The sequence below is a fragment of the Euphorbia lathyris genome, chromosome 2 (genome assembly GCF_963576675.1).
Source record: "Euphorbia lathyris chromosome 2, ddEupLath1.1, whole genome shotgun sequence".
NCBI lineage: Eukaryota > Viridiplantae > Streptophyta > Magnoliopsida > Malpighiales > Euphorbiaceae > Euphorbia > Euphorbia lathyris.
In genome coordinates, this window is record NC_088911.1 from 103,752,563 (window position 1) to 103,777,375 (window position 24,813).

At 34.3% G+C, this 24,813-nt stretch overlaps 1 protein-coding gene across 1 annotated transcript; it reads left to right on the forward strand.

Annotated features, from left to right (window-relative positions):
* The first annotated feature begins 17,870 nt into the window (after positions 1 to 17,870).
* On the forward strand, positions 17,871 to 20,075 carry LOC136219252 (fasciclin-like arabinogalactan protein 1). Its single transcript, XM_066006579.1, has 2 exons — positions 17,871 to 18,605; positions 19,226 to 20,075. The coding sequence occupies exons 1-2, from the start codon at positions 17,964 to 17,966 to the stop codon at positions 19,805 to 19,807; spliced, it is 1,224 nt and encodes a 407-aa protein (XP_065862651.1). The 5' UTR covers positions 17,871 to 17,963; the 3' UTR covers positions 19,808 to 20,075.
* Positions 20,076 to 24,813: the final 4,738 nt, after the last annotated feature.

Consider the following 24,813-nt stretch of genomic DNA (forward strand, 5'->3'; position numbering starts at 1 on the left):
GAAGAACGGAAAAACTACTGCTGCTGGTGAACAACAAGCTAAGGAAACAGCTGTCCCGAAGAAAGGGAAAAGAACTAAGGCCCCAGCTTACCATAAAAGGAAAGCTGTTGAGACTCCTTCACATGATGCTGAGTCTCCAGCTAAGAGGCAGAAGTCAGCTGCTACAAAAGGTCAGGAGAGACCTAAGTTAGCTGAGAAAAGGAGCAGGCAAGATGAGCCTGAAACTGAGGAAAGAACAGATGCTGATGTGCAGCCTCAAAAGAAGCAGAAGTCTTCTACACTGACTCCCATTGATGCTATCCCTACTGATAGTGTTGTGCCTGGTGATTCTCACTACACACAGTGTCTAGGAACTGTAGCTGAGCATCAAGAAGATGAGGTGCATCTGGACGATCAGTTCATTGCACAAGTTGAGGAAGAATTGGATGGGGAGGATGAAGAAGATGAGGAACAGGGAGAAGAAAACAGTGATGAAGCTGACTCCGAGGAGACAGCTAGTGAGATTGAAGCTGAGCAAGCCAATACTGAGTTGGCTGCTGGAGAAGAACAAGAACATGACCAACACAATGTTGATCAAGTATAAGAACATGCTGACCAGCTTAATGCTGATCAAGAAGCTGATCAAGAAGAAACTTCTCAATCTCACTCAGGAGAGTCTATCCAAGCTGACACTCCTCCTCCTCGAAGAAGAAGATTAGTCAAGGCAAGTCAGAAGTCAGTAATTGACATTCCTATTCAACCACCAACTGTTCTTGACTTTGTCATTCAAAAGCCAACCCAAGATCCTTCTAAACTGAAGCTGAAATTTTTCAGAAAGCAACCATCCTCTACTCCATCAGCCTCTCTAGAAAAGCAAGCCTCTGTTTCTTCACTAAAGGAACATGCCGACTTGAATGCTTTCGCAAATTCTACGAGTCAAGTGGAATCAATTCCCATCGATGCTGTCAATCCAAGTATTGTGCTGACTCAGAACATTCCTGTCTCAGTTAGCACCGACAGCATCCGGATTACTTCCTCTCCACTCAACATCTCTGCCGATCAAACTCTTTTCCAATCTAACCAATTGCAAATTGAAAACACAACTCCAGTCACTGACCAGGTCATCCCACTCAATCCTCTTCCAACCGGTCATACTGATGTCACTAGACAACTTAATGAAGGCTCTCAAAGTTACATAAATTTCACTGAGTCTGGTAAACAAATCATCGACTCAGTGCAGACATTGATCAAAGACCTTCAACAAACTACTCCTCCTGCTACTGGGTCCTCTACTGTTGAGACTACTCAGCTCTCCCAAGTAACTTAGCTTCTCAACGAAGTTAAGGGATTCAAGGACTTGCTGAGTATCATCATTACCTTTCAAGCACAGCAAGCTAAGCAGGATTCCATTGCAAAGCTAGCTGAGATCCAGCTGACAACAGTTCAACATCTCAACGCTCTTTAAGAACAAGTTCAGACTTTGTCAGCTGCGAACACACGTTATGCTACTTTTGATGAACTTAAAATGCTCTTTGCTCAGCTTCACACCGAGAAAATCAAAACCAACGAGCAAATGGTCTCCTATTCTCAGTGCTCAGTGGAGCGAATTGGTGAGGCCATTCGATTGCTGAATCTGAACAAGCAAGAGATGGATACTGACGCTATGAAGCAAAATGAAATGCTGTCTATCACCAGACAAACCTTCACCACATACGTCACAGCAATATTCAGCGTCAATACTATGACACCTCCTTACTCAAGACATTCCATCAATTCGTTACTGGTCTGACCGATGCACTTACCTGGATAGGCAAATCTCATGCCTTCACAGTCAGCATGATCAGCGCTGCTGAACTTAATATACCCGCCGAGGTCTCAGATAATGGAGTGGCTATTTTTGATGGTGTCAATAAAAGCGCCGATAGACTTAAAGCGCTGTCCACAGAACTGACCAGAGCCGTCTTAACTGACGCCTTTAGGATTCCTCCTCCCGATGCTGACAAAACGGGGGAGAAAGAACAAGCGAGAACACAGCATGAGTCTAGTCAGTCCAAACAGAAGAAAAAGAAATAGATATAGGCTAGCTCAGTATAGGCTAAGTATGCAGTCTCTATGCCCTATCTTCTTCTTTTGTTGTTTGTAAACGCTGACTACCTATATTAATATCAATACTTGCATCTTTTCATTCAAACCCTGAGTTATGAATTATTTTTTATACGATGCTGTGTATTAAGTTATTATGTATCTTCACTTAAATCAGCTATGTTTAATGCTTATAAAATTTATTGATTGAACCAAATGCTGATAACATGTTTGACATTGACTTATATGTTTATAAAACATTGTCTTATAAAACTCATTGAACAACAAATTACTCAGCGCTCTCTGAATGTTAAAACCTTCCGCTTAATACTGAGTAAAATAGAATATGTTCCATGAGCTGACCTATATCCGAAAACTGACCTTAGACTTACTCGATTAAACGTTTAAATGTTTAGAGTAAAACTAAGTCAGTAGCTCAACCCTGACGGGGGAGTTCACTAAGTTATATTAGGTCAACTATTATGGGGGAGCTCAAAACTGAGTTCTTCGCTGAATAGTTTTGCCAACATCAAAATGGGGGAGTTTGTTGAAACACCTTTCCACATAATTTTGATTTGACAAAATTGTTTAAGTATAATATTCTAAACACACTAAGTTTAAATGCTTTGATTTATTCTACTAATGTATTTGTTCAATGTTGAGTTAAATTGTTTATAAGACACAAGGATTAAAAGGCCCAAGCCCAATACGGAAGTCAAAGCCCAAGTCAAACAGTTTAAAGCAACTCGGCCCGCGTATGTCAAAACGTTGTCGTTATGGACAAAACGCAACTCAGCGGAAGAAGGATCTAGAAGACCTTCAGGGAACAACTTCGGAACGAAGCTGCTGAGTTGATTCGACAAAGCGTACAAGACAGCAGCTGGCTAAGGAAAACTTCCAGTCAAAGTATTTCCACTTTGGGTAAAGTTCAGACGACACAGTATGCTGTCTAGTTGACATTACCATAAATGGAGAGACACTCTGCCGAGCTGACCAAAAGCTGACCGAGGACAGAAGATACTCAAATCTGATTGGCCGAGAGCTCTGAGCAAGTCAGGATGACAACGACAGGAAGCCGTTTCCCTCCAACGGTTATTTCGAAATTCGAAATGACCGATGTCCAGACGTCTCTATAAATAGTGCCATCAGAAGCTTCATTCAACACAGAACTTGATCAAGCCATTACGCTGACCAAATTTCTATGCAAGTTCTGCAAGCAAAAAGCAAAGCAATCTTACACTAAATTTCATATCTTTTGTGTAAAAGTCTAGAGTGATTATTCAATCATCTAAGGTGTCTTAGCAATCATTGTTTAGGACAAACACTTATCATTTCTAGAGATTAGAAAGGAGAGGCTGAGTACTCGGTTATAGTACTCAGCGAGAGATTAGGATTGAGTAGAGGTATAGAGGAAGGTACTCTTGTTATACTCAGTTGCTAAGATTGTAAAAGGTTTGAGGCTCTACCTTTAAAGAGCTCGGTAGAGGATTCGAAAGCTCGGAACGTGTTCCGGGGACAGGACATAGGCTTAGAAGCCGAACCTGGATAAATCTGCTGAGTAACGCATTTCTTACCTTAAACTCCTTATATATATTGCTTGCTTAAATAACCAAAAACTGACCAAGTAAAGAGGTCAATCTGAGTTGTGCGCATCAAACATCTGAGCTAAGGAATAGACTCTAAGTGCTATCTCCTGACTCAAGTTAAGAAACTGACCTAGTCACCAGTTGACTAAGCCAGTATCTTGCTGTTTACTCAGCGCCGCTGTTAAAAACTTTTCTCTTAAGAAAAGAAGTCTGCCCTAAATTAGAAAAAGTTTAAATAGTTCCTAACCCCCCTTTGGAACTATACTTGTAACGTTATAAGGGACCAACAAAGTACACTAGTCTAAGAGCGTCCATTTCGATGCGGCATTCACGTCATCCACATCATGCAGATGCATCCCTAATTCGGTTGTGTTTCAACTGCACTCTCATGTACGTGAGAAAATCTTTTCCCTGATAATTGGTTAAACGCTTGTAAAAATTCTGTGATCTGATCAATCCGAGTTATTTGGTCAAGTGATATGTGATCTGTCAATAAATTCGGTATAAATTCGGTTTGATACGGTCTGGTTCTAATAATTTTATGCGTGGATCCTTATGATCTATATACTAATATTTTATTTAATGGGACATCAAATTGGGTATAACAGATATGTAACTTATTAGGCGTTCTATAGTGTAACAAGAGTGTAACGAAGAGACAGGAAAATTGTTGTGTTTGTATTAGTGACTAAGAGTATAATAGTAATTGTTTCAAAAAAAAAAAAGGTAAATTCCAAAAAAAAAACTCTGTGGTTTCATGTTCTTTCAAAAAAACCCTTGTGGTTTGTTAATACAAAAAAAAGGACTGTGGTTTGCGCCATTACCCGAAAAACGGAAAATGGCTTAACGGTGTTAAAAGTGCTGACGTGACAAGGGGTAAGGTTGGAAATTCGATTTTTTTTTTTATTTTTTTTATTTTTTTTCCTCTCTCTCTCCTCCTCCTTCTTCTTCCTCCTACTTCTTCTTTTTCTTCTCTCCTTCTCCTTGTTACTTCTTCTTATTCTTCTCTCCTTCTCCTTCCTCCTCCTTCTTTTTTTTTCTTCTATTCTTTTTTATTTATTTCCGATTTCCAATTTCTAGATTTCTTCAGAAATCTGGAAATATTCCAGATTTCTAGAATCCAAAAATCTGGAAAATTTCCAGAAATCTGAAATTTTCCAGATTTTTGGAAATTAAGAAGGAGAAGAAGAAGGAAGAAGGAGAAGAAGGAGGAATGAGAAGAAGAAGAAGGAAGAAGAAGGAAGAAGAGGAGAGAAGAGGAGAGAGAGAGGGAAAAAAATATAAAAAATTCGAAGGAAGAAGAGGAGAGAAGAAGGAGGAAGGAGAAGAAGAAGAGGAGAGAGAGAGGGAAAAAATATAAAAAATTCGATTTTCCAATTTTACCTCTGTGTCACGTCAGCACTTTAACGGTGTTAAGCTATTTTCCGTTTTTCGGGTAACGGCGCAAACCACAGTCATTTTTTTGTATTAACAAACCACAAGTGTTTTTTTGGAAGAACATGAGACCACATGGTTTTTTTTTTTGGAATTTACCCAAAAAAATGAGTATAATAGTAATTGCATAATTATTTAATGGTGCAAGGTTCAATAGGTTCAATAGTAATTGCATAATTATTTTTTTTGAAAATCGGACCGGACGTTGAACCAGTGAGACAACTGGTTCAAGGTTCAATAGGTTCAACCGGTTCAATCGGAATGGTTCAACCGAATAAAAAAATAAATAAATATATATATAAAAAATAAAATGATGTTTCATTGAATATAAAATTAAAAATTTCATATATATAATAAACAATTCTTAAGTTAACATATTAATTAAAAATTAAAAATTAAAAATTCATACAGATAATATAAAAATTCACACATCGGTAACCAATCCTTAATTTAACACATTAATTAAAAATTCACACATCTAAAATCAAACCCATAGTTTAACACAATATTAAGATTAAAATTAAATTAATTAACACCAATTATTAAAGAGGTTGTTCTCTAACTAATTTTTAAAATTTTTCCTTAATTCAATATGTTTTTCAAAAAATGGCAAAAAATCAGGGTCAATCCGGTTCACTGGTTCAACACCGGTTCGTGGTTCAATCCCGGGTTGATGCGGTTTAATATAGTTGAACCTGTATAGCTAAAACCGGACCGGAAACTTGACTGGTTCGCGGTTCGACCGGCCGGTCCGGTTTTCAAAACACTGCCTAAAAGAGTGCCAAAACTTATTAAAATATAGTATTTTATTGTCTCTTTCATCCACATCATTTTTGGCAACTTTTACTTAAAAAATGCTCAAATAGAGGTTGCTTGAAAAGTTGTCACTATAATCCTACAAATTATTATTTTATTATAAATAAAATGTTCTAGATTTATTATTTCTACGAGAGTATATTAAAAAATAATTAAAGAAGGTTGCCAAGAGATTGTCAAAAATGGGCAACTTTCTTTGGCACCCACAATCACTCCAATAGTGGGCACCCTTTAAAAGTTGTCAAACCTAATGCCACATCACTCTTTTAGGCACCCTATATTGGAGATGCTCTAATATGATAAGATCTAACAACTATTAAATAATTTACCATTTAAAATCACATGAAATAATGAAGTATATGTATCTTTTATGGTTATTTTGTTTTTGACAAAGTACCATTACTTGATGTGTTTTTATCATTGGATGATGGATTAAAAATTAATCCAATAATGAAAACATACCAATTAAAATTTACTTTATTAAAACAAAGTAAGCAGGGGCGGAACCAAGGGGGGGTTGGCCGGGGCTCTGGCCGCCCGAGAATTGAGAAAAAAAAAATTAGTAATGGTGTCTCGTAATATTTTGGAGAGAAATATATTGACTCTATGTAGTATTATTTCAATATATAAAGGTAGATGAGATGGTTAAGTATGCTTGCTTTTATTTGAGAGGTCATGTGTTCAATTCCCTTCAACCTCATTTTTTTAAAAAGTTTTTATTTATTTTAATTTTATTTTTTTTATAATTATAAAAACATGTTACCATTATTAATTAATTTAAATTGACTCTCTATTTTTATTTTTATTTTCATAACACTTTTGAATTCATTTTTAATATGTCTTTACCAATAATAAAAAAATAAACATATTTAATATTTATTTTTATTATGTCTTTACCATTAAAAAAAGTAAACATGTTTAATTTTCTATTAGTTCAATGCTGGTTTCTAAAAAAAATGATAACATTTTTAGAGTTTTAATGCGTTGGAGGCTAAAAAAATTTTACCGAGCCCTAACAAGCTGGACTTTGAAAATTTACCGTCAACTGCACAGTTAATTTCGATTTTTTTTTTTTTACGTTTTGAAATTTATTTTATGGATATGTTTGAGCCCCGGATCATTCGGGGTCCTAGTTCCGACACCGAAAGTAAGTATATCATTTAATATGAAGTAGGTGCCTTGTATGTTACTTTGTTTAGCTTGTAATATTTGGAACGAACAAAGGAAGATGTAATTAAGAGAGAAAAATAAGCAAGAATATAATATTTAAAGGGGGAATCGTAACCGTCAAAAGAAGATGAGCTGAGCAGCAGTGAATCCAACTGAGGTTTTGTCGGTGTTGGATTTTCCAGAACTCTGACCCATCCACGTGGCATGCTCTTCTCTTCATGCTCCGTCTTTAACTTCTTATTATCAATAACACCCTTTTCAGTTTCCAAAACTACCAAACTACCCTTTTCCCATTTCATATCGTTACTTTTTTTAGGTTAATTAATACATATTTTCAAATTCAAAAAAGGTTATTGACAGAGCAAGAGAGGACAAACCTTGTCGTAATGGTAAACGTTGTTATTATGTAACTGAGAGATCGCGAGTTCGAGTTTTAAGAACAACCTCTTATCAAAAAAAATTGGTAGCGAAAGACTTGCTCCCAATATATCCTTATAGTGGGACCTCTCCCCGGACTCTCGCTTAGCGGAAACGCGTAGTATATCTGACCACTCTTTTTATGATAGAAGTATTAAAGGTTTTTTTTTTTTGAAGTAGAAATGTAAAGGTTAATTATGTAAAAAAAATATTAAAAATTAAAATTTTTAAAATTTTATTTTAGTAATTCAATTTTAGTAACTATAAAGGCCCTATTTGGTAAAGAGCGTTTTGGAATAAAAAGAGCGGTTTTGACAAACTTTAGAGGTTTGACCACTTAAACCGCTAATTTAAGTGTTTGGTGGAGAGAGGTTTGGGAGATAGTTTTGAGATGAAAACGCTAATTTAGAAAAAGCTCTTAAAATGAGCTTTTTCAATTAGCGTTTTCCAATATTAAAATTAATGGACTTCTTTAACCCTAATAGATAGACTCCTTCTTCTCCTGCGCCAAAATTAATGCCCTTTTTTTATGAACAAAATTAATGCCCTTATTCGTCTTTTTGCACAAACCGCTATTATCAATCAGCTAATTTTTACCAAACAGGTCTACACAAACAGCTAATCAAATCAGCTAATGTAATCAGCTAACAGCTAATTCACAAACAGGGCCAAAATCAAAAACTTTGTCAGTTAAATTATATAAAAAAAATATGCTTTCTTCTATAATTTTGTGTTATGATAGTTAAAACTTGAAAATAAACTCATAAAATTACATAACAGTTAAGTGAATTACTGATATGATCTCCACTCTTCCTCCATCGTCAAAAATTGTTACTATGGTTGTCAAAAACGGTTTCCAGTGGAGGGTTTTAAAGTCTCTAGTCACCTTGGTAAGGCCCGTTTATCCGAACAACAAACATAAATTGGGTTTCAGGTATACGTACCTTTTTTCGAAACTGAAACATATCAATCTAAAACATAAAATTCTAAATCACAAAAGACCGTATTCGACGTGCTTTCACGTTTTTAATGCAAAAATACACATTCATGCATGATAAATCAAATCTAACAAATAAATCAATATATGCATAGAAAAACATATGCATTATGTTAAATTCGTGGATAAAAAGGAGAAAAAGTGAACATGTAGTTTTGATACCAATGAACTACATGAATGCATTATGAATGATAAAATAGGAAATCAAGTTACATATTGTAGGGCAAATAACTCACAAGTATTGCAGCAGAAGAGATCGAATTGCAAATTCGTATTAATAGTCACGCAGTCCGACACCAAATTGATGCGGGGAGAGATACGATGAATCCACAAATTAAAAACATCTCAAGGCAAGCTAAGAGGAGAAAAACTAACATCGGTTGGCGGCTAAGATTTTATGTGAGTTGGCTTTACAATGATATATATCATTCTATTTAGAGTAAATGATTTATTAGTCCCTACTTTTTTACGTAACACATTGTTTAGTTCCCATATTTTGAAACATATATTATATGGTCCATGGACAGATCTACAGTGGGAGCAATTGAGGCACTTGCCCCCCACTGAGATCTATGATGAAATAAAATCACATGTAATGTTTTTAGAATTTTTGGAATTTGCTCCCTCTGAAACGCCATGGATGGTGCTGGGGAGAGCTTGATTTGCGAGGTAGGAGAATAGGTAGAAGGACAGAGTTATAATTTACTGTGTGTTTCTTTTAGACAAAACGACGTCGTTCCACTGGAACGATGTCGTTTTGTCTAAAAGAAATACAAAAAAAATTACGACTCTGTCCTTCTCCCTTTTCTTCTTCTACGTCCTTCTTACTTAATTAGAAGCAGTTTCACAATTTATCATCCCTAACCTCTCTCAAACACAAAGCCCTAACCTAACCTCTCAAACAAAAATTACGACAATCCCTCTCACTTAGAAGCAGCAGACAACTCACCAAAGCTGTAATCTCTCATTCACTTAATCCAATTGCCCAAAAACCTAATCTACTCTTAATTTTGTTTCTCCATCGTGGACTTGTCATCTGTCGTCCCTCCTTCAAGAACGACTTCTCCTTCTTTCTGGAAGGAAGGTGAATTGAAATTTAAACTCAATTTACTCAATTTACTTCTTCTTATGCTTGTTATGTTTGCTGTGTTAATTCATTCAATTAAACTCAATTTACTAGTTCGTCTCTTTATTTTTTCTTTCTGTTCTTCTGTTATGGTTCTTATTGAGCATTTGGTTTGTTTTGTGTAAATTGTAATTTAGCAATTGAGCATTTCAATTTAGCAAGCAATTTGGGGATAATGTAATTTGATTGAAGCAATTTGGGGAAATGATATAATTTGATTGAAGCAATTTGGGGGAATTATTATATCCTTAAGTTTAATGAAATTTAGTAAACTTATTGAAGCAATTTGTATATAATTAATGCAATTTAGGTTGATTGTAGCAATTTTAAGTCCCAGAATCGGCTCCGGCTGTCGTTTGGCGCCGTCGCCATCGCTTCTCTACTCTTCAAGTTGATGTAAAAGAGATTGACAAGAAATTACTTACACCTAAAATCAGTGATAATTTGCTTAATGTTGCATTGATAATTAGTCTAATATAGTTATGAAGTTATGTTAGACACTGTTAAGGTTTCCATTGGTTTTATTTGGACAATTTTTTTACACATCATATATACTTTGCCCCCACTATCTACAGGTCCTGGATCCGTTCCTGATATGGTCCACATTCTTTGTCACCGTTAACCCTTTGGTCATTTTATCTATTTTTTTTAGATTTTTAACCAAACATATCTTAGCTTTCAGGACACACATAATGCAATACAAAATGATCATTTACTCTGTTATTTTTTGTAATTTTGTTTATGCGAATATAACAGTTAAAAATCTAAAAGAAATAGATAAAAGAACCAAAAAGTTAATAGTAACAAATGATAAAGATTTTATAACGAGTTTTTTAAAATATGGAACTAAAAAGTGTGTTAGATAAAAAAGAAAAACACTAATAAATTATTGGTTAAATTTCAAATAAAACCCACGTTGTTTTACTAATTTTCAGATAAAGGAATGTAGTTTACTTTTTGTCAAAACGAGAATTGAGGTTTTCAACTTTAGCAAAATAAGGACGTTTTCAATTGATACTATTAAAATCACCATTGACGACTTCAAAAATGATATATTTTAAGAACTACTAATATTTTAAGCAACTTTAATTCTTCAACTTTTTTATTTTGAGATTATTTAGATGATGTTTGGTAAAAAGAGAGAAAGTTAATGTTTAGAGAGAGAAAGTTCCAAAAAACATGATTTTCGAAAATCGAAAATGTAGATCCATAGAAAATATGACATTGAACAACTTTAATTCTTGAAAATTTTCATTTTCAGATCGTTAAATATGGTTTTAATAGCATTAATCCAAATGTGAAACCTCAGTTCTCGTTTTGACAAAAAATAAACCATAGTCCTTTATCTGAAAATTAATAAAACCATAGAGATTTTATTTGAAATTTACCCAAATTATTTAACTTAATGAAAAATTAGATCTTAACCTAATTTTATTAGAACTTTACCTGACCGACTATAATTCCAAACACTTTTCAATTAAGAATTTCAAACTTAGCTAACTTTTAATGTTTTGAAAGTTGTAAGCTTCAATTTGAACAACTTATATTTCAATACATAATTATGAAATCAAATCAAAGTTGGAAAAGTAATGATTGTCATTTTTCATTGAACGAATCTTTTAACTGCTCTATTCGTTTTGTCTATCGTTCTACAAACTCTGTTGCTCATTTGTTAGTTAGAAGTAGACCTGTCCATGGGCCGGGTTGGGCCGGGCTCGGGCCGGGCCAGTCGGGTTTTTAAGTAAAAATGCTTAGTCCAAGTCCAGCTCAGCCCACAATTAATTTAGGCGGGCTCGGGCCGGGTTGAGTTCGGGCTTAAAAATCAAATCCCGAGCCCAACCCATATAAGCCCACCTAAATATATATATATATAATTATTAATTCTAAAAAAATGAATATTATACTTAAAAATAAATATTTAATATATAAATATATATTTATTAATTAATATTAATAAGCGGGCCGGGCTAGGTCGGCCCGTGTTATTTTTATTAATCCTAAGCCCGCCCAAAAAATAGGCGGACTTTGGCGGGCCTGGACCGGGCTGGGCCGATGAACAATTTTTATTGTCCAACCCCAGTCCAAGGGACGCGGGCCTGGGCGGGCCGGGCGGGTACCCGAGCCCGTGGACAGGTCTAACTAGAAGTAGTATTTTATCTTTACATCGGGGTGAGTGGTTTTCTATATCCCTTGATTTTATTGGTAATATTTTTATTTGTAATATGCTTATTCTTGATTCTTAATATATGTTTCTTGTAAAAAAAAATAGATTAAATAAATTAGAATATTAAAATGAATTTCTCAATTATTTATACGAGGCTTGTGATATGGTCTGACCTTTCTGATATTTTATTTTAATTGCTTTGGTACCTTAAGTTCCGAACAAGTGATCCTTAAAAACCACGTGACTTTTTTTTTCTTATTAATTTTTCTTTTCAACTCAAATCAAATCTAGTGTATTTTATTTTATAAATTTGTCTCAAAGTTGGTACCTTTTTGCATGTACGCCCCTTCTTTGTCGGCACTCATTTATTTCTTTCTAATCCTATTTTATTTCCTAAGTTTTGTCCCTCTTGATTTCATTATTGGAAAACTTTTAATTAAACCTTTGGGTTGAAATTTTAAGTTTTCATTCCATTTTATGATATATTAAAACTATTGTACATTTTTATATTTATTACATTTGAAACTTCAATGGGCATTTAAATACTTTCTGTGTGTGGATTAATGACCAGGATAGAAAACTCCTTGTTAATTCTGTCCATTCCACAAGTAATATAAAATTTTAAAATATTCTAGAAATAACGAATAATCATCGTGTTAGCGATATTTTCGAAATATGTTAATTTCAACCTTGTCACGTGTGGTTAGGGTGCGGGTGTGTCAGAGAAATTATTTCTTAATTATTAAAGACGGTTAAGTTTGTGAATTATGCGCCAAAAACATGAATTCTAATCGAAGCGATTGGCGATGGACGCAAGGATTGAAAAAATCCCTCTTGGGTCTCTCGCGCCGTTATAGAAACTTTGCAAGATAAACTATTTTTATTTAAGCTAATGCGGATAAATTAAAGAAGAAAAAATAAAGAAAATTAAAGTGCGAAATTGACACGAGATTTTAGAAAAATTGGTATTTTATTGATATAAATCAAGGTTTAAATACATGTGTTCAAAGTAAGCATAAAAAAGATGAAATTAATTACAATTGGAAATTTTTTATACTAAACATATAGCTAGTTCAATTGAATTGGAAAAACAAATCAAATACAATGAATTGAAATGCAAATAATAATAATAATTTGGAATTCAACGACAAACTCGGAGCCACAATAGCTATCTCGGCTGGACGTTGAATTTTGGTGTCGGTTCGAGGTTCTCGGAACACCACGGTTGATTGGCACGAGCGAAATTGATGTTGGCAATCTCTGACTTATGGTAGGTAATAATGTGGCAGATTTGACCTTCAACTTCGGGGGAACGTATGAGTGCTTACGAATACGGAATCAAGTGAACCAAAAGGCTAAATCGAACTTCAAGATGTCAAGAACATATGTTTAGAAGGGATCGAAGGCTGAAACGAAATTTAAACAGACGAAAATAGGCCTAGAAAATCACTGGACGAATCTGGAAAAACTGGAAACAGAATGTTTAAAGAATTTGAGGTGTAAAGATTGGCTTGTAAATAGAGATTCTGAGCACGGAATTGGGAAAATAAATATACTAGATTGAACCTCAGGACGCCAGGAACAACTTTGTTGAAGGGATTGGAAGCAAAAAATGAATTTAAATGGACGCAATCTGGCTTTAAAAATAATTGGACGAATCTGGAAAAACTAATTTAGAAAGCTAATGAATTGCAAACTTGAGGCTTAGGAATACTAAATTGAATTGAAAAAACTTGAAAGAAGACTATTAGAACTTGAATTAAAGCTAAAGTCAAACTAAAAAAAGGAATTAAAGATAAGAAAAATAAAGAACAAAAAGGAAGAACTCAAGAACTAAGAACTTAAAATGAGAGCATTGGAAAGAACCTTTAAGAAGAGGTTTTTGTTGTGTTGAGTGAGAGAATAATTATGAAGAATGGAGAGTCTATTTATAGCATTTTGAGAGGGCAATTTGAGTAATTAATCACCAACTAACCCTTATTTTTCTTTCTAACTTTGCCCACTAACTTGCCATCTCATTAACTTCCTCAACCTCCACAAACCACCACTAACTTCCATGCCACATCACCCTACTACCTTGTGGTTAGAGAGACTTTTAAGGCTTGGGCCTAGGTGTGGGGATGAGCTAGGCTTTTGTAGGTTAGCTCGTGGTTGTGTCCGGGTGCGTTTAGAGAAGTCGGTGACCGAAAACGGGCTCCGGGCGAGGACCGACCTTTAGCTCGCCTAGCTAGAGGTTAGTTTATATATATATATATTTATTATTTTAATTTTTCATATTTTTCATCATTTTTATTTCTTTTATTTAGAAAAATAGAAACTATACCATAAAATTAAATATAAGCTTTCTATATACATGAAAATAAAATTTATTTATTTTGGACCAACACATCGATATAAAATGAAATTTTACTTCTAATATTTTTAAGTAGCATCAATTTTACTGTTACAAGATAAAAAATTTGAACAGATTCATTTCCGTAATTTAACTAACTATTTAAATGTTACATGAGACTTTCTAATCATTAATTATGTTTAAAACGTTTACTGTGTAGTAAACAGTTCGGCAATTTGTAAATTAATAAAAAAAACTGCATAAATTATTTATTACGTTATTAAGATAGTTAAAAACGATCTGACAAAATATATAAAACTGTTGTAAATTATCAATAAACTTATTTGGAATGTAAAATGTGATAGTCAAAAGGTGGTCAAACCAATCTTTTCAAAAAAATTCCTAGATAAAAATAAAATTAATCATGCTTGAAAAATATATTGGGGCAAAATTTTACAGTTTCATACGTTACGGGTAAATCTATTTTTCCCTTAAAGAGATGGAGGCAAAGTTGGACTTTATTCCAAAAATGTGAAAGCAAATACCGATTTTTGAAGTCAATGTGCAAAATTTTGCTTGCACTTCGTGTCCTCCATTTGAATTTTTAGAATGTATGTATAAAGAAATCGAAATTTATTATCTCGCACGCTGTCTATAAAAGGTTATGACCAGGCCTGCTGTGACTCCTCTATAGATCTGCCCATGGTCATAAGTAATTTTCTTCTAACTAGGGATAACAGGTATACACGTGATGATGTCAATTCCAAACCCTTACCCGTTTACTTTTTCATTACTCGCATTCTCTCATTACTCTAACAAGTATACTTCATGAATCTCATATCCGTTTCATTTAAATCAGGACCCTTACCCGTTAATAATCAATACATAAAACAAAAAATATTACAAATTTAATAAACCATCCATAAATAATTCATCTACAAATTTAATAACCATTTCAAATTCCAAATTCTAAATCAATCTTGATCAATAAAAATAAATTGGTTTAGTGGATAAAGCCCATAGATGAAAGTCAAATATATGGCGAGTAACGGGTATCTTGGGAGTATTTCCATCACGTCTCATATCGTTCACAGGTAATTTTTTTGAGCTCATATCGTACCCTTTTATACAGGGTACAAGTAATCTCATTAGGGTCAGACAGTGTCGAATACCTATTGGTAGAGTACCCGCTGTCATCTCTATACCCCTAACGTCATAAATGATACAATTGATAAATTTTAGTCATCATTAAAAAAAACTGGGATATTTTATTATCGTGTTCTATGCATGTTCCATGAATTTTCACATGCACTTTAATGAGTAAGTGAATTTGCTCATTCACCGTTAGATATAAGCTTATTAAATCTAAGCCTCAGGATGATTTGAATCTCAACCTTAGGATTCAAATAAACCTAGATTTAACGGTGAATGAGTAAATTCTACATGCTCATTAAGGTGCATGTGATCAAGACTGATGCCTGTTGTATATTAGTTGGTTCAGCAAAACATGATTTTACGTTTTTTACGATTTTAAAATAGATAAAATATTTTTAATCACATCACATGTAATATTTGAACTTTTTTTTTTGTCAAACAAGCACAACAATAATGTTTAATTTTTTCTAATAACATTATGACATTTCTCTCTCGGTGTCTTCTATACTTATTTTGTTTTTTACAAAGTAAGCTTTACTTTGTTTTTTCTACCATTAGATGAGTTTACTTTGTGAAAGTTTATCACCATCCAATGATGGAAAAAACAAAGTAATGCTTATTTTGTAAAAAATAAATAAGCATAACCCAACCCTTCTCTCAAAATAAAATATAACGTGTATTAGAGATAACAAAATTTATAACCAAAAAGAGAGTTTACCTGAAATTCACCTAACTTACTAACATTAGGTCCTCAATTATACCAATTGCGATTGCTTCTAACTAAGAATAAACATTTTAGCACGTATCCATTAATAGTAAAAACAAGGTTTTTAATACATCATATTTCTTCTGAACTTGTCTAAAAAGTTTGATTGGTTCATTGAACTTTCAAAGCGTCCCGATAGCTCCCTCAACTTCTATAAAATGTGTAGTTAGCCCTCTGAACTTGCACAAAATGTAATCAATTGATCACTCGGTTGCAAAAAAGTAAGTTAAATGCGAAAGATGTATTGCACGAGTCTTAAAAAAAAGTAAAATGATCAAGATCAGGATATGCGGTTCTAATATTAGAGAAGACAAGTTTTATAGTTGAACAAGTAATAACTTAATTTTTAATCTATTTTTGAATTATGTAATAATATTCTAAGATTCGTGGAAGACATCTTCCACATTTAACTTACTTTTTTACAACCGAGTGATCAATTGATTATATTTTAGGTAAGTTAACTTACTGAACATTTTATACAAGTTGAATGGACTACTGGAACATTTTGAAAGTTCACGGGACTAATCAATCTTGTTGGAAAAGTTCACTGGCAAATGATGTATTTAGCTTAAAAATAAATAATAAAGGGGTCCTAAAATCCAATCTCAAACGAGGCAATGACGTACCAATTGAGAGGTTGAACATGGCATGTGAGTACAGTAGATGAAGTTCTAAATTGCAATTTTGATAGCCTAACTAAGACATAATTATAGTGTATATTAAATTAAAATATGAAACCCAAACTAAGACATAATTATACCAAGAGAAAGGAAAAAAGGATATTATTATTACTACCTCAAAGGCCTCCTATCCTATCCTAGTGCTATGGAAAACTCAATTAGTCAAGGCAGTTGGTTATAAAGCTTCTTTATTACTAATCCAATTCCCATTAAACCCCTCATTAATCACTCCTACAGTTCTTCAGGTTTAAAATCACATTTTTTTTATACCTACTTCTGTTTGGTTTACCAGCTGTTTGTTGTTGTTGCGGTTAGAAAAATGCTGCTTTTTTAAAAAGTAAAAATTCTCTACTTTTATAAAAAAGCTGTTTTTCATTTATGAAAGACGAACATGAGGTGTCTAACCAAACATATAAATGTCTCACTTTTGAAGTGAAAAAGCAAATACAGGGAGAAAATAGAGTAACTAAACCCTTTTAGATATGAAAGGTTTCGTTTAATTTACCATTGGTGTTTTGTTGAAAAACCATGGATTCGCTACTTAAACACTCAAAGCTCTTATTTTTAATAGGAAAAGAAAATGGAGCAAATAAACACTCCATAAATCCGGATAAGGGTGAAAATTTGACTCTTACATTTTTGGTGAAGTACAGATTTAGCCTTAACATGTAAAATAATCTAAATTTAACTATAACGTTTTCAAGCAATATCAATTTTAACCGTACATTATTAAAAATTTGAAAGGTTTCATATAAATTAAGTCTAAAATATTTAATGTGTTACTAATACCGTTAAAAAATATGTTAAAATGCTAACAAATCTCAATTTTTTAATTAAAGTGTTTAAAATGTTTACAGTTAGTAAATAACCAACAAAAAAAAATAAAATAAAATAAATGTAACACTTAAATAGCTGTTTCCCTCAATAATATAAAGTTAAATTTTCATTACACCATATGCCCATATTTAATTAATTAAATATGTCCAATTAAGAAACAAAATGCTAAAATAGAGATTTCCAAACACATTTCCTTTTTTCCCTCCTTTACACTTCCACCTGACCTGTACAAGAAAAGAACAAATGGCATCATCGTAAATTAATCAAAATCCAACCCCATTATATTATCTCTCATTCTTACATCTCCCTCTCTCTTTATCAACTCACGCTTACTGCTCTAACTGTCTGTCCTCTTCTCTCTGCTACTGCAGACTAAACCCTCTCTCTCTCTCTCTCTCTCTCTCCACCACAGCACCGCCACAATGCGGCAGTCGACGGCTCTCTCTCTACTGTTACTACTCTCCACCGCCGCCGTCGTCACCAACGCCCACAACATCACCCGTTTACTAGCCAAACACCCATCTTTCTCCACCTTTAACCGCTACCTTTCCCAAACTCACCTCGCCGACGAGATCAACCGCCGCACAACCATCACCGTCTGCGCCGTTGACAACTCCGCCATGGCAGATATGCTCGCGAAGCACCCTTCCATCTACACAATTAAGAACATTCTCTCCCTCCATGTCCTGTTAGATTACTTCGGAGCAAAGAAGCTTCACCAGATAACCAACGGAACGGCATTAGCAGCCACCATGTTTCAGGCGACTGGATCAGCTCCGGGATCGTCGGGATTCGTTAACATTACTGATTCTAAGGGAGGGAAAGTGGCGTTTGGACCAGAGGATAACGGAGGAAATCTGGATGTGTTCTTTGTGAAATCCTTGGAGGAAGTGCCGTATAACATTTCGGTTATACAGATCAGTAAGGCTTTGCCGTCGGACGTGGCGGAGGCTCCGACGCCGGGACCAAGCCAGATGAACCTAACAGGCATAATGTCGGCTCACGGGTGCAAGGTTTTCGCTGATACTTTGCTGGCTAATCGTGAAGCTTCAAACACATACCAGGTAATCAATTAATTATGTAATTAATGTTTTCATTTTAAATTAAGTACTTCTACTGTTCTACAACGATTAGTCAAATTAGTATGAATAGTGGATCTAGATTTTTTTTACCAGATCTAGAAATGTAGGCACATTTTTATAACGCATCTGTTAGTGGGTCGGGTAGGCCTGAATTTGGAACTGGGTTTAGTGGCACATCCCACATGGAGTTTAGCTGATTTTTTTTGTCCATTTTGATAGAGAATTGATTATGAAAATGATATATGCAATTTTGTGTCGTTGGAATTTCAAATTTTAAAATTTCAAAATAGTCTAATTAGCAACATAAATTGGTTGTGAGGGGCCTCGAAATAAAGCTGGATGTTGATTGCTTTTTCAATACTTGTTCTCGCAGTAAAAATGACACCAACTCATATTATGGAATTACTTTTCTCTTGAAATGGAAAATACTGGAAGTGTTGTATGTAAACAAACTTGAGGATGATCACAGAATTCAAAGACAGGCACAGCAAATACATTTTGAATAAATCAGCTGTAGTGTAGCTCACCATGTTGGATAGATACTGCTGGAATTAATAATGAAACCTATTATTGAAATGAATTTTGAATGTGGTAATTTGCAGGACAATATTGATGGAGGATTGACAGTGTTCTGCCCTCTTGATGATGCATTCAAAGCCTTCCTACCTAAATACAAGAACTTAACCGCGTCTGGCAAAGTGTCGTTCCTCGAATTCTATGGTGTACCTATATATCAGTCAATGTCTATGCTAAAATCCAACAACGGTCTCATGAACACTCTAGCTACTGATGGAGCAAACAAGTTTGATTTCACTGTGCAAAATGACGGTGCCGCTGTGACATTGAAGGCCAACGGCATCACAGCAAAAATCACCGGAACCTTGATTGACGAACAACCACTTGCTATATACACTATCAACAAGGTTTTGTTGCCTAAGGAGTTGTTCAAGACTGCTGCAGCACCAACCCCTGCTCCAGCCCCTGCGCCAGAGGAAGCAGCAGATGCACCCAAATCTCACAAGAGTACCAGTGCAGACTCACCATCCGATGACTCCGACTCACCCGCAGATGCACCGGAGGATGACGATGCAGATGTTGCAGATGACAATGCTGGTGTGAGATTCCATGGTATTAGACTTGTGGCCATATTGGTAAGTTTGTGCTTAGGGCTTTTGATGCTATGAGTTATTTCAATTTTCCTTTCACCAAGTTTGTGGGGAATAAGTGTTGCCTTTGATGGGCTAATTTATTACTCATTTAGGAATTATTTTGTTTCTAGTGTGTGGTATTTTTTTTATTCCTTTGTAATGTAGTATGTCATAGGCTGTAGATCTATTGATACACAGAGTGTTCTTAGTAATCAAGAAAGGTTTTGGCATAGTAATATAAAACTATTGTGTGTAAAAGTTTGTTATTGCTGTATTAATTATTATACAGGGGATTTTCTGATCATTGCTCAATCATGCCTTTAAAGTTTGTCTATGATTGAAACGAATATTTCCTGCCAATAAGTGAATAAAAGTTAGAATAATTACCTTAAACTGATGAATTTATTCATTTCGATCTGTTCCGAGAAGAAAATTAATGGATTTGCAGATCCTAAAACCCTCTTGGCTCATAAAATGTAATGAATGGGTGTTTTCATAATAAAGCATAAACTTGGATCATCTGAGCTGTTGAATCTGATTTCACAGCTGAATTCCACCAGTAAAATTGAACCAGTGAATAGTGATATCAGAATGGAAAATTAGGGTTTTAAATAAAGGAGTAGCTTGAGCAAAAGTTTAGCTAATCAATGGAGAAGAAAGTTAGTTTTACTTGGGTGCACAAATTGGCTTAAATGGGTGACATAGTTTGAGCTTACCAATGGAGAAGAAACGTTAGTTTATACTTGGGGTGCATAATTTGGCTAAAATGGGTGACATAGCTTGTAGATTTGAAGGTGGGTTCACTAGTTAGCCAAAGCTGAATTTTTTCTAAAAAATGTCTAGCAACATATGAAATGGTGGTACGCATTGGATCCGATGGTTAGGTATAGTTGAAATTCCTCTAAAAACATCTAGCAATTTGTGAAATGGTAAAATAGTGTGTCTGATGGTTAAGCAAAGCTGAAATTCCTGTAAAAACATCTAACAATTTGTGAAATGGTGGGCTGCATTGAAATGTTCGTCATACGCCAAAATTCTTCTAAAAAACATCTAGCAACATGTGAAATGGTTGGCCACGTAGAAATGTTTGTCGGGCAGAGCCAAAAAAATGGTGGGTCTGGTGGTTAGTCAAGCTGAAGTTTCTAAAAAAAAAACGACTAGCAACATGTGAAATTGTGGGTCATGTTAAAATGTTCGTCAGGTAAAGCCAGGCAAAGTTGGAATTTCTGTAAAAAAACGTATAGTAACATGTGAAATGGTGGACCACATTGAAATGTACGTCGGGCAAAGTAAAAAAAAATAGTGGGTCCGATTGAAATTCACTCTTCTAATTAGTTAATACAAAAAGTTGATAGACACTCGAGATCTATCCAAACTATTGCGGCTTACTGTAACATTTTGATAAAAATATGTTGAGGTTTTTCATCATTCCGGTTTTGATGTAGGTAATCTTGATCTTTTATTTCAACACATAAAGCCATTGATTATTTTCTTTGGTTGCATAAAGCCTTTGATAGCCATAAAAGACAACTTCTAACACAAGACTTGCTTTACTGAGCATTATTAATTTAATCTGCATTTAAAATTTACATTATTAACAGTTCGAAAGCTGTTTTTTTTATATGCGTATATGCTTATAGAAAAACTTTATAAATCTTATTCCAAATTGTGAAAAAAAAAAATAATTTCAGATACAAATGGAATAAATTTAATTGAATTAGATATTTATAACTAACTATTTTTTCGATAATAATAAATTTAATGTGATAAAAAAGATAAAAAGCTTAATATGTTTAAATAAAAGATCGGAAATGCATCACAATTGTAATGATCAAAGACCTCGTGATGTTTATACCTAACATATTTTAGCCGATTATTTAATTTTAAACTCAAAAATAAAAAATAGATATACACACCTATCCACATAAAACACAACAAATTATAAAATAATATTTTCAAAATATAAAATTCTATAAATAAATATTATTTTAATAAAAAATATTAAAATATGTGGTGTGTTTATAGAAAAACTTTACAAACCGTGTTCTGAATTGTAACAAAATATAATTTTAGGTACAAATGAAATGAATAACGCCTCATTAATTGAATTAGATGTTCACAACTAAATTTATGAGGTTAATGTGATAAAAAAAAACCAAAAACAATATATTTAAGTGAAAAATCAAAGCTCAATACATCAAAATCGTAATGATCAGGACCTCGTAATATTTCTTATCTAATAGTTTTTTAGACTATTATTTAATTTAAAACTCCAAAATAAATAAAAATAGGGTAAATTCTAAAAAAAATCCATGTGGTTTCATCGATTTCCAAAAAAAAACCCATGTGGTTTGTTTTTACAAAAAAAAAGGACTGTGTTATACGCCGTTATCCGAAAAAACGGAAAATAGCTTAACACCGTTAATTTGATGACGTGGCAGAGGGGTAAAATGGTCCGAAAAAAATAAAAAATAAAAAATAACAAAAAATAAAAAACAAAATTAAATAAAAAATCCCAAATGGACCCACCTTCTTCTTCTTCTTCACGTGCAAATTTACCGAAGCTGTTCGTTGTTCTTAAAGGGTAAAACAGGAATCTCAAAGAACATGCTACTGATTTATTAAACACAACAGGAGAAATTAGGAAAAACAGAGAAAAATCAGATGCAAGTTTTCCGCGAAATCAAAATCCTCCGCCAAGCAGATTCTCCTTACATCGTTCACTGCCATGGAATATACGAGAAAGCTTCGGGAGATATCGCGATTTTAATGGAGTATATGAATTTAGGAACTCTCGATACTTTCAGTGAATCAAAACTCGGGATCGTTGCTTATCAGGTTCTGAACGGATTAAATTATTTGCATAGTCGGAAAATTATTCATCGGGATATAAAACCTTCAAATCTGAAAATCTGGAGTGTTGCTTAGATTATCCATTCAAATCTGGATATAAAACCTTCAAATCTGGAAATCTGAAAATTATTCATCGGGATATAAAACCTTCAATTATCCATTCATGTGGAGTGTTGCTTACAAAAGGGGAGTAATAAAAGGTGGACGGCGGCACAGCTGTTAGAAACCTGGAAATTTCCAGACCACGACGATGAAGAGGAGTGAGATGTGAAACTGGCAGCCGTTGACGAAGCCAACGCGATCGATCGATAATCTCACAGACTATTATTTCGAATCTTCCGTTGCAGAAGAGTTCCAAATCTTCAACGGCGAAAATGGAGACTATTACTGAGAACGGCAATCATTTCCAGAGGAGGAAGAAGAAGGAGGCGAAGAAGACGAAGGCCCCGAAGAAGAAGACCCTGAAGAAGATTTGAGGATTTTTTTAAATTTTTTTAATTATTTTAATTTTCTTTTTTTTTTGTTAATTTTTCTTTTTTATTTTTTTCGGACCATTTTACCCCTCTGTCACGTCATTAAACTAACGGTGTTAAGCTATTTTCCGTTTTTCGGGTAACAGCGTATAATACAGTCCTTTTTTTTTTGGTAAAAACAAACAACATGGGTTTTTTTTGGAAATTGATGAAAACACAGAGTTTTTTTTTGGAATTTACCCATAAAAACATAAAACACAACAAATTTATAAAATAATATTTTCAAAATATAAAATTCTATAAATAAATATTGGGAAAAATAATATTTTCAAAATATAAAATTCTATAAATAAATATTGGGAAAAAGTAAGAAAAAATGCTTATGGTTTGCACAATTTGCAAACAGAGGCATGTGGTTTAAAAGTTTACAAATAAAAGTATGTGGTATGTTTTATTTAAAGTATTACAATTACACAGTTAAGTTCTGATGTCAACTAAAGACATTTTTATCTTAAAAGAAATTATTCTTATATATCAACAAAACATAACCCCCGAAAAAAACTTCCTAAATCGAAACAATAAATAATATGGTGGAATTTTACGTTTTTTTACTAATCTGACAGTTTATGAATTAAATTGATATTTAAGTTCATTTTACACAATTGCAAATTGATTTTGGGATCTATGTTTTATCAATATATAAATGTAATTGAAAAAAAATAAAAAAATACCCTTATTGTTATCAATTACTTAAAAGTTTAATTTTAAATACTTTCTAATCAGGTATGCGAACACAGTGATCCCGGTCTCCGGAGAGGTATTCTGGATTACCGATGGCTCGTCCCTGCGCCGGGAAGGGTCCCTGTGGATACTCCGACGAGCAAGATAGTTAGTCGCTCAAGAGAAACTATTGAATGTAATGTGCAAGTGATTGAAAAGATTACTCGCCCTCAGCTTCCAATGTGAGTTGTGTATTTATAGAGGGTTCTTGGGCCCTGGGCCCTTCTGCTTGCTTGGGCCTTCTTGGGCCTCTTGGGCCTTTTACTCGTATCCCGAATCAAGTAGTCCCCCCCATCGAAGAGCTAAATCGAGTATTTGATGCGAGAAGATAAGGTTGTGCATCCGTTTCTCGTAGGGATAAATGGTGTTCAGCCGTAAAGAGGGCTGCTCGGATAAATGTGGGAAAAACCTTTGGGTTTACTGCATGCGTGCCTTATTTACAGTGCCGTATTGATTGCGCATGTGCTTTTAATCACTCGTGCGCCGTAAGAATTTATTGCAAATTTACAACTGTGCCGGCGCCTTGTTTCCTCCCCCAACTATAAATATGAGGAGGGATGAGACGAAATCTCTTTACTTCATTTTTCAAACTTGTTTGAGAGAGAAAAAATTGCTTGCTTTTGTTTTCTGTGTCCCCTCCTGCGATTGTGCCGTCTCATACCTAGTCGTTCGTGCGGTAAGCATCCGGCGGTTTATCCGACACCTGTTGTTTCGTCGGGAGTTATCTCGCGTCAGAATTTGTCGTATCTTTTGCTGAGGTTAGTCGCACAATCCCTTAGCTTTGATTTTTGCGTTTTTCTTTGCTTTATTTCGACTTCTGGGGAGGGGTATTATGTCAGAGGGTTCTTCACGGGGAGCCCTAAGCAGACTGCCGCCGGTTGCCCCTGGTGACTTCACGCTTCGAGAGTCTTCTCGGACGCGAACTGTATCGCGAAA